General features: G+C 45.5%; 1 protein-coding gene across 1 annotated transcript; it reads left to right on the top strand.

The window, feature by feature from the left end:
- The first annotated feature begins 1,088 nt into the window (after positions 1–1,088).
- Positions 1,089–2,284, top strand: LOC138667437 (olfactory receptor 6M1-like). The gene has a single exon (XM_069755661.1). It carries the CDS (start codon positions 1,352–1,354, stop codon positions 2,282–2,284), a length of 933 nt encoding a protein of 310 aa, XP_069611762.1. The 5' UTR covers positions 1,089–1,351.
- The last annotated feature ends 9,451 nt before the right edge of the window (positions 2,285–11,735 follow it).

Raw genomic sequence — 11,735 nt, 5'->3', positions numbered from 1 at the left:
TAATTCTAATGGAGATATTAAGTAATGACAGATCTTTTTGATATGCTGTTTAAGCTCCAGAATTATATGAGATCATGCTATTGTCTACCTGGGCTTAATATAATAAAGCAACTTATAGCTTTTCACTTAATGATAAATAAGTAAGCCTATTAGTATAAATACGTGTCATCACTTATGAGATCACAGCTAGGTTTTTGCCATAAAAGACAGCTTAGATGCTCCTGATGTTTCATGAAGTCTGGCATTCAATTTTAGGAGATGAAAGTATTAAGTTAATCTGCTACATGTGGCTTAGCACAAATATGTTTTACACCTATCATCTTAAGTTAAAAGTCAATGAAAACAAGCCTTTTATTATAAATCACTAACATTTATTAAAAATGATAATAGTGTGTTCTACTGTGGGTCAGTTGTGGTGTAAATTCAAAGGTGTTGTCCAACTCTTGTTTAAAAATACAACTTTCTTTTGGATTCTCTTGGATTTCAATTACTCAGTTACAACCAGTTAATTGTTATGGTCCTCTGTGATATTATTTTGATCCTTTATTAGAATCTCCACCTAATGAGTCCAGTGGTGGTGGTCTAAGTGCTCAGTAGTCCAGTCCCATCACCTGGATCCTTTGTACATGGACAGATTTCTGTGATTGGGCAAGGTGACCAATAAGAATCGGTAAGAATAAGAAGTCACCTGCTAACGTGTATAGTATCACAATTTTATACATGTCATATAATGTTGCTTCATTTGCTTCATTATTGGTCCTCATTTCTTTATTTTAGTAATTATGGCTGTTAATTGGTATGAAATATTTTCATAATGTTTACTACAAAAAAAAATAGTGGTAAGGGAATGAATAAAAAAGTGTTGTGAAAGTGTATCCCAGTGGAATAAATTAACTTCAGTCATTCACTGTTAAGGTCTCATGAGATAAGTTATTATCTAGGTTAAGGCCCTATTAAATCATAGTATGCTAGGGCTGCAGTTTATTCTTAAACCAAAATAGTCACATCGGGTAGTAAATCCTGAAATGTTCAAGAAATCAAATTCTTTTTTTATTATGCTACGATTCATTGGAAGTTTTAGGATTAGAAAAACGAATTACAATAAGAGACATGATACATGAATGGATTTTGCCATCTATGAATGCTTGCTCTCTTTCAAATACTAGACACAAGAATGTCTATTCGGCCACACCTTGGTGTTGTGGAAAGGCTTGAAGCTCCTGTCAGTAAATGTATTGTAGACTCTATAGTATGTCTCCTTGCTATTCAGGCACATATTGACCCATGAGTATTACAGCTGTAGACTCATTTCAGAGGCCCAGAGACTTTAAGGATCAGAACTTAATCTACTATGGAGAACAGAAGTTGCTTAGCTAATTTTATTTTAGTGGCATTTCCTCTCACTTTTGCTATGAAGGCTATTGCTTTTTACTTTCTTCTTTTTGTCCATATGGTTACATTACTTGGAAATGTTCTTGTTATTCTAATCATCTGGAAAAGTCACATCCTACATACTGCCATGTATTATTTTTTAGTCAACTTGTCTTTCCTGGAGATATGTTTTACCTCTTCAATCATACCAAAGCTGTTATCTATTTTAGCATTTGAAAACCATACTATCTCTTTCTGGGGATGTCTCAGCCAGTGTTACTTTTACTTTTTGCTAGGTTCTGTTGAGTTGCTTCTTCTGGCTGTCATGTCTTTTGATAGATATGTCGCTGTTTGTCACCCTTTACAGTATGCAGTGATAATGACTCCATGTCTATGTATGAATCTCACTTTGGGCTGTTGGGTTGTTGGATTCATGGACACTCTTATCCCAACTTTACTTATATCTAAAGTTACATTCTGTAAGTCTAACATAATTGACCACTTTTTCTGTGATGTAGAGCATCTTCTAAAACTTGCATGCTCCAACACAAACCTTATTGAATTGATCAACCTATGTTCTTCCTCTTTGGTTGTCTTTGGGTCTCTGGTGTCTATAAGCATTTCATATACTTACATAATAGTAGCTGTAACTAAAATTTCCAGAGTAGAAAAAAGGTGGAAGTCTTTCTCTACATGTGCTTCTCATCTACTTGTTGTGGTTATCATTTATGGAAGTTCCCTTTTCTTGTGTATGAGGGGAATGACCGCATCATGTTTGGATATTAGCAAACTCTCAGCTTTTATGACGGGGATTGTGACCCCTCTTTTAAACCCGTTCATCTATACTCTTAGAAACACCCAAGTACATAATGCTATGCATCAACTAATTTTGGGGGCTTCTTTTAAGGTGTAATATTATATATATATATATATATATATATATATATATATATATATATATATATATATATATAAATATATATATATATATATATATATATATATATATATATATATATATATACATACAGCTCTGGCAAAAATTAAGAGGCCACCACATCAACACCCTGTCATGGGCAGCCCAATCTCCAGACCTTAACCCCATTGACAACCTCTGGACTGTAATCAAGAGGATGATGGATAGTCACAAGCCATCAAACAAAGAAGAACTGCTTAAATTTTTGCACCAGAAGCAGTATGAAAGACTGGTGGAAAGCATGCCAAGACGCATGAAAGCTGTGATTAAAAATCATGGTTATTCCACAAAATATTGATTTCTGAACTTTTCCTGAGTTAAAACATTAGTATTGTTGTTTCTAAATGATTATGAACTTGTTTTCTTAGCATTAATTGAGTTCTGCAAGAATTGCATTTTTATGTTATTTTGACATTTCTCATTTTCTGAAAATAAATGCAAAATTTAGTGCTTGGAAATTCGAAGACATGTTCTCAGTAGTTTATAGAACAAAAGAGCAATTTACATTTTACTCAAAAAATATACCTAGAAAGAGAAAAATCAAACTGAAAATTTTGCAGTGGTCTCTTAATTTTTGCCAGAGCTGTATATGGTCACACTTTCACATTTAAGTCCATTTTGGCCAAGATTGTCTACAATTCACAGCTAAAAACTGTCATTTTTTATATACATTATATCGTATTATATAATACATTTTGTTATATTATATAATGCTAGGAAAACAAGTTCATAATCATTTAGAAACAACAATACTATGGCAAATTGTATTAGGAAATGTAAACTGTACTATTTTAGACTATGTATTAATGCACAGTGTATCCATAATTAATTTTTTACTGGCAATTATCATAAGTCAAATAAAAATAATTAATTTTGCAAGACTAGAAATAAAGATTCTATTTTTATACTATACATAATGACATACGATTTCCAATATAGACTCCGTCTACATACAGGACATGCTCTCTCTATGAAATGAATCCATCGACATGCAACAACGTAGGGGTTCTTATCTCTCACTGACTACAATTACTACAATTACCACTGTAAAATCAAGATGTTCTCATTTCATTTTCATGGCTACCTTGCCATTAAATGCTTATAGATTTTTTTCTTCATGGAGCAATCTCTTCTTTTAATGTTGTGGCATATTTCAATGATTTGGCATAAAATTCTTAACTCCCACTGATTGTGAGAACAAAAAGCCGAGGTCCCTTCGTCATTTATTCTGCACATTAGCGTGTCCAGTCACCTACTTTGCATTCTCACTACTGAAATGAATAGGGTTGTGATATAGATTTCTACGCAGCAGGTATCCAGAAATGTAATTCCATAAGGAAAATCAGTGAAGAAGCTGCAGCATTTAACTAGTCAGATCTCTAGCAATCAGTAAAACATATCTGACTTAGACAGGAGAAGGGCAAAGACATATGTAATAAATCATTAATTTTATTATGTTCTATTAACTAATCTATCTGTGCATCTATTGGATGGAGTGACAATGCAATTAAGAGTTTCGTTTTTTTTTTCATACGGCTCGAGAAGCAATCCACAATCAAGATGCCATTAAAGGCATCAACACAAGCCTAACCGACATGTAAAAAGGGCTTTAAGCAGTGATACCTAAAACATGAGAACTTGCTTAATGGACTCGTTTACTAGCTTTCCTCTGAATTTGGTAAAAAGTACTGCACAAGGCAAGGTTCTCTTTTTGCTACTTTTTCCTATACAATATTATACACAAACACCAACAAGCTTAGATAAAGCGCAAGGGGACAAGAGAGTATTTTAGGCTAGAACTTTACTAATGAGCACATGTGATGCTGCTTCTTAATCAGCATATGACCTGAGATTTCTTCTCAGTAGTTTTCTTCTGTACATATGTACAAGTTGATAAAGGGTTACTAAAATTGTCCTTAGAGAATATATGGGTTGTTGAGAGTTGTTTTGATACAAATTTTATAAATTGTAATGATTGCTTACAGGATCCACCTTTACCTGCTTCGGCTGGAATATTCTGTTCAAAACTTTGTATATATTAATATGTGTCTATAATAAAATATTTTGCAGCCTAAAATACTCTCTTGTCCCCTTGCGCTTTATCTAAGCTTGTTGGGGTTTGTGTATAATATTGCTCATTGAGTTTGTGCTTATACTGTATTCCTATTTAGGGTTTTCTGGTGTTTAACATTTATCCTATACAGGTATGCATACAGACAACACACTTGATACCACAGCCTAGAGTAAGCCGGAATTAAAAGGAAAAAAATCCAAGTTACTCTGAATTTTAATAAGCAAACAAAGTTTTGGGCTAAAAAGCCACAGCCAGCTCACCGATCAAACGCAGGTGCACGGAACTTCATCTTGGACCAGGATGAGTAGATATAGTGGAAAACAGAAGAAGGCGTTCCAGCTCCATAAAATAATAAATCTTTATTTCTCCGTTAAAATACGAATAAGAAGAACAAATCCTTGTCTGAGTGCGAATGCAGGAGTGCACATAACATGCGACGCGTTTCGATCGTTAACCGATCTTACTCAATACTCAATATACCTAATAGGAATATACTCACCCTCGGACGCGCCCTGCTTCTTTCCGGCAGCCTTCCTAAGAATCAGCGGTTGAAGGACCTTCGGTGACATCGCAGCTTGTGATTGGTCGCGTGAGCGGTCACATGGGCGGTCGCGCGACCAATCATAAGCCGCGACGTCATCTAAGGTCCTTCATGCGCTGATTCTAAGGAAGGAAGGCTGCCGGTTAGTACCAGGGCGCGTCAGAGGGTAAGTATAGCAATATTTTTTATTTTAATTCTTTATTTTACACTTAAATATGGATCCCAGGGCCTGAAGGAGAGTTTCCTCTCCTTCAGACCCTGGGAACCATTGGAAACCCAATGCACTGCATTGGGTTTCGTGTTTCGGCCGACCCCGACCCCGACTTTTTTATAGGATCGGCCGATTTCACTCGACCCAACTTTTGAAAAAGTCGGGTTCGTGAAACCCGACCCGATCCTATAAAAGTAAAAGTCGCTCAACCCTACTCATCACTATGTATGTGCTGTTGAAATGGTGAAAAAATGGCATCCTGGTTAAAGTGCCTACCACTGGCACCCACCATCCTAAATAACTAGCTATTGAACCCGTTCTACGCCCGGGTGGTGAGCATTTATATTGGTATATGGTCTCCATCCTGGTATGTGCTGCTCCATCCTGCGTCCCCATCCTGTCATGTGCTGCTCCATCCTGCGTCCCCATCCTGTCATGCGATGCTCCATCCTGCATCCCCATCCTGTCATGCGCTGCTCCATCCTGCGTCCCCATCCTGTCATGTGCTGCTCCATCCTGCGTCCCCATCCTGTCATGCGCTGCTCCCATCCTGCGTCCCCATCCTGTCATGCGCTGCTCCCATCCTGCGTCACCATCCTGTGATGCGCTGCTCCCATCCTGTGATGCGCTGCTCCCATCCTGCGTCCCCATCCTGTCATGTGCTGCTCCATCCTGCGTCCCCATCCTGTCATGTGCTGCTCCATCCTGCGTCCCCATCCTGTCATGTGCTGCTCCCATCCTGCGTCCCCTGTTGTGAATTCTGTGGCTGAATTCACTTCTGTGGTCACAAGTGGTATTGCAGTCTCTGGGCTTCCTCCCTCAGGTGTTTTGGTGAGCTCGTTGGCTGCCTTGCTATTTAGCTCCACCTGAGTCTGTCTTCCTTGCTCCTTGTCAATGTTCCAGTGTTGGATCTGAGCTACTGCATCTTTCCTTGGGCCTGCTGCTCTGCTAGATAAGTGCTTCTAGTTTGTTTTCTGTTTTTTCTGTCCAGCTTGTTATTAACTTTTGCTGGAAGCTCTGAGAAGCAAAGGGGTGCACCGCCGTGCTGTTAGTTCGACACGGTGGGTCTTTTTGCCCCTTTGCGTGGTTTTCGTTTTAGGGTTTTTTGTAGACTGCATAGTTCTCTTTGCTATCCTCGCTCTGTCTAGAATATCGGGCCTCACTTTGCTGAATCTATTTCATTCCTACGTTTGTCTTTTCATCTTGCTAACAGTCATTATATGTGGGGGGCTGCCTATTCCTTTGGGGTATTTCTCTGAGGTAAGTCAGGCTTGTATTTCTATCTTCAGGCTAGTCAGCTCCTCAGGCAGTGCCGAGTTGCATAGGTAGTGATAGGCGCAATCCACTGCTGCTTATAGTTGTGTGAGGATAGATCAGGTACTGCAGTCTACAGAGATTCCACGTCTCAGAGCTCGTCCTATTGTTTTTGGTTATTGCCAGATCTCTGTATGTGCGCTGATTACTGCACGCTGTGTTGCCTGATTGCCAGCCATAACAGTCCCCATCCTGTCATGCGCTTCTCCATCCTGCGTCCCCATCCTGTCATGCGCTGCTCCCATCCTGCGTCCCCATCCTGTGATGCGCTGCTCCCATCCTGTGATGCGCTGCTCCCATCCTGCGTCCCCATCCTGTCATGTGCTGCTCCATCCTGCGTCCCCATCCTGTCATGTGCTGCTCCCATCCTGCGTCCCCATCCTGTCATGTGCTGCTCCATCCTGCGCCCCCATCCTGTCATGTGCTGCTCCATCCTGCGTCCCCATCCTGTCATGCGCTGCTCCATCCTGCGTCCCCATCCTGTCATGCGCTGCTCCCATCCTGCGTCCCCATCCTGTCATGCGCTGCTCCCATCCTGCGTCCCCATCCTGTCATGCGCTGCACCCATCCTGCGTCCCCATCCTTATGTGCTGCTCCATCCTGTGTCCCCATCCTGTCATGTGCTGCTCCATCCTGCGTCTCCATCCTGTCATGTGCTGCTCCATCCTGCGTCCCCATCCTGTCATGTGCTGCTCCATCCTGCGTCCCCATCCTGTTATGTGCTGCTCCCATCCTGCGTCCCCATCCTTATGTGCTGCTCCATCCTGCGTCCCCATCCTTATGTGCTGCTCCATCCTGCGTCCCCATCCTTATGTGCTGCTCCATCCTGCGTCCCCATCCTTATGTGCTGCTCCATCCTGCGTCTCCATCCTTTCATGTGCTGCTCCATCCTGCGTCCCCATCCTGTTATGTGCTGCTCCCATCCTGCGTCCCCATCCTTATGTGCTGCTCCATCCTGCATCCCCATCCTTATGTGCTGCTCCATCCTGCGTCCCCATCCTTTCATGTGCTGCTCCATCCTGCGTCCCCATCCTGTTATGTGCTGCTCCCATCCTGCGTCCCCATCCTTATGTGCTGCTCCCATCCTGCGTCCCCATCCTTATGTGCTGCTCCATCCTGCATCCCCATCCTTATGTGCTGCTCCCATCCTGCGTCCCCATCCTTATGTGCTGCTCCCATCCTGCGTCCCCATCCTTATGTGCTGCTCCATCCTGCGTCCCCATCCTTATGTGCTCCATCCTGCGTCCCCATCCTTATGTGCTGCTCCATCCTGCGTCCCCATCCTTATGTGGTGCTCCATCCTGCGTCCCCGTCCTTATGTGCTGCTCCATCCTGCGTCCCCATCCTTATGTGCTGCTCCCATCCTGTGATGCGCTGCTCCCATCCTGCGTCCCCATCCTGTCATGTGCTGCTCCATCCTGCGTCCCCATCCTGTCATGTGCTGCTCCATCCTGCGTCCCCATCCTGTCATGCGCTGCTCCATCCTGCGTCCCCATCCGGTCATGCGCTGCTCCCATCCTGCGTCCCCATCCTGTCATGTGCTGCTCCATCCTGCGCCTCCATTCTGTCATGTGCTGCTCCCATCCTGCGTCCCCATCCTGTCATGCGCTTCTCCATCCTGCGTCCCCATCCTGTCATGCGCTGCTCCCATCCTGCGTCCCCATCCTGTGATGCGCTGCTCCCATCCTGTGATGCGCTGCTCCCATCCTGCGTCCCCATCCTGTCATGTGCTGCTCCATCCTGCGTCCCCATCCTGTCATGTGCTGCTCCCATCCTGCGTCCCCATCCTGTCATGTGCTGCTCCATCCTGCGCCCCCATCCTGTCATGTGCTGCTCCATCCTGCGTCCCCATCCTGTCATGCGCTGCTCCATCCTGCGTCCCCATCCTGTCATGCGCTGCTCCCATCCTGCGTCCCCATCCTGTCATGCGCTGCTCCCATCCTGCGTCCCCATCCTGTCATGCGCTGCACCCATCCTGCGTCCCCATCCTTATGTGCTGCTCCATCCTGTGTCCCCATCCTGTCATGTGCTGCTCCATCCTGCGTCCCCATCCTGTCATGTGCTGCTCCATCCTGCGTCCCCATCCTGTCATGTGCTGCTCCATCCTGCGTCCCCATCCTGTTATGTGCTGCTCCCATCCTGCGTCCCCATCCTTATGTGCTGCTCCATCCTGCGTCCCCATCCTTATGTGCTGCTCCATCCTGCGTCCCCATCCTTATGTGCTGCTCCATCCTGCGTCCCCATCCTTATGTGCTGCTCCATCCTGCGTCCCCATCCTTTCATGTGCTGCTCCATCCTGCGTCCCCATCCTGTTATGTGCTGCTCCCATCCTGCGTCCCCATCCTTATGTGCTGCTCCATCCTGCGTCCCCATCCTTATGTGCTGCTCCATCCTGCGTCCCCATCCTTTCATGTGCTGCTCCATCCTGCGTCCCCATCCTGTTATGTGCTGCTCCCATCCTGCGTCCCCATCCTTATGTGCTGCTCCCATCCTGCGTCCCCATCCATATGTGCTGCTCCATCCTGCGTCCCCATCCTTATGTGCTGCTCCCATCCTGCGTCCCCATCCTTATGTGCTGCTCCCATCCTGCGTCCCCATCCTTTCATGTGCTGCTCCATCCTGCGTCCCCATCCTGTTATGTGCTGCTCCCATCCTGCGTCCCCATCCTTATGTGCTTCTCCATCCTGCGTCCCCATCCTTATGTGCTGCTCCATCCTGCGTCCCCATCCTGTTATGTGCTGCTCCCATCCTGCGTCCCCATCCTTATGTGCTGCTCCCATCCTGCGTCCCCATCCTTATGTGCTGCTCCATCCTGCGTCCCCATCCTTATGTGCTGCTCCATCCTGCGTCCCCATCCTTATGTGCTGCTCCATCCTGCATCCCCATCCTTATGTGGTGCTCCATCCTGCGTCCCCATCCTTATGTGCTGCTCCATCCTGCATCCCCATCCTTATGTGCTGCTCCATCCTGCGTCCCCATCCTTATGTGCTGCTCCATCCTGCATCCCCATCCTTATGTGGTGCTCCATCCTGCGTCCCCATCCTTATGTGCTGCTCCATCCTGCATCCCCATCCTTATGTGCTGCTCCATCATGCGTCCCCATCCTTATGTGCTGCTCCATCCTGCGTCCCCATCCTTATGTGCTGCTCCATCCTGCGTCCCCATCCTTATGTGGTGCTCCATCCTGCGTCCCCATCCTTATGTGCTGCTCCATCCTGCGTCCCCATCCTTATGTGCTGCTCCCATCCTGCGTCCCCATCCTTATGTGCTGCTCCATCCTGCGTCCCCATCCTTATGTGCTGCTCCATCCTGCGTCCCCATCCTTATGTGCTGCTCCATCCTGCGTCCCCATCCTTATGTGCTGCTCCCATCCTGCGTCCCCATCCTTATGTGCTGCTGCATCCTGCGTCCCCATCCTTATGTGCTGCTCCATCCTGCATCCCCATACTGCCTCTGACCCGCTCGGCGCCGAGTGCTGGGGGGCCTGAGCAGGCGGGGACACCGGCGCGCTGTGGAGGTCAGGTGCCGGTATCGCCGCCAGCTCAGGCCCCCCAGCACTTCCTATACTCACCTGTCTGTCCCGTTCCAGCGCTGGGCGCCGCCATCTTCCTGGTCCTCTGGCTGTGACTGTTCAGTCAGAGGGCGGCGCCAGCGCGCATTAAGCGCGTCACCGCGCCCTCTGAACTGAAGGTCACAGACCAAAGACCGGGAAGATGGCGGCGCTCAGCGATGGAACGGGGACAGGTGAATATAGCCGATACTCACCCTCCTGGCGGTCCCTGCTTCTCTGTTAGAGATCGCGGTGTGCGTTCAGTGTGAACGCACACCGGGATCTCCCGGGAGCGTCACTCTGTGAGGCCCAGACTGCGCCGGCGCTTGCGCCTGCGCAGTCTATAAAGGCTTCGGACAGAGTGACGCTCCCAGCGTTATATTATAGATATCAATAAATGGTCATGTGTTTGGCTTTCTTCATCTCTACCTTTATTCACAGAAGACCTTTCTTTTTATTCACTGTAAAGTTTCAATATTTGATATATTTGTAAACACAGTAGACATATATGAGTACTAACCAAATTTAAGTGAACCTGTCACCAGGTTTGTCCCATACGAGTTACAGTCACCACCTTTCAGGGCTTATAAAAAGCATTATATAATGCTGTATATCTGCCCCCAATCCAACCTGTATGAGAAGAAAAATAGCTTTTATTATACTCACCTGGGGGGCGGTCCAGTTAATGGGTTTCGCCGATCTTGGTCCGGCGCCTCCCATCTTCTTACGATGCCGTCTTCCCGCTGCTTCATGTGGATAATATGTCCCTGCATCATCCACACAGGTTCCCCAGAATTGCGCTCCTGCGCAGGCGTACTTACCTGCTCTGCTGAGGGCAGAGCAAAGTCCTGCATTGTGCAGGCACTGGGCCTCTCTGACCTTTCCCAGTGCCTACACACTGCAGTACTTTACTCTGCCCTCAACAGGGCAGATAAGTACGCCTGTGCGAGAGCACGATTTTGGGGAGCAGGACCGCGTCATCCACATGAAGCAAGCAGGAGGACGGGGATCATAAGAACATGGGAGGTGCCGGACCAAGAAGAACAGGACCCGTTGGACCGGACCATCCCGCAGGTGTGTAAAATGAAAGTTATTTTTCTTCTCTTACAGGTCGGATCAGGGGCTTATCTGCAGCATTATAGAATGCTGTAAATAAGCCCTGAAAGGGGGCGGCCATAACTCATATCGGCCAAACCTGGTGACTGGTTATCTTTAAATATGTCCAAAGTACAAGCTATGAATGTGTTCAGTAGTATTATTTTCAATGGAGAAGTCTTTAATAATTTTTACATTAGTTTGTTGACACATTGGAAGTTTAACCCCTTAGTGACAGAGCCAATTTGGTACTTAATGACTGAGCCAATTTTTGCAATTCTGACCACTGTCACTTTATGAGGTTATAACTCTGGAACGCTGCAACGGATCCCGCTGATTCTGAGATTGTTTTTTCGTGACATATTGTACTTCATGTTAGTGGTAACATTTCTTCGATATTACTTGCGATTATTTATGAAAAAAACGGAAATATGGCGAAAATTTTTAAAATTTTGCAATTTTCAAACTTTGTATTTTTATGCCCTTAAATCAGAGAGATATGTCACGAAAAATAGTTAATAAATAACATTTCCCACATGTCTACTTTACATCAGCACAATTTTGGAAACAAAATTTTTTTTTGTTAGGGAGTTATAAGGGTTA

This window comes from Ranitomeya imitator, chromosome 1 (assembly GCF_032444005.1).
Source record: "Ranitomeya imitator isolate aRanImi1 chromosome 1, aRanImi1.pri, whole genome shotgun sequence".
Taxonomy (NCBI): domain Eukaryota; kingdom Metazoa; phylum Chordata; class Amphibia; order Anura; family Dendrobatidae; genus Ranitomeya; species Ranitomeya imitator.
Note: the sequence above shows the minus strand (reverse complement) of the source record. Positions and strands in the feature narration are given on the sequence as shown.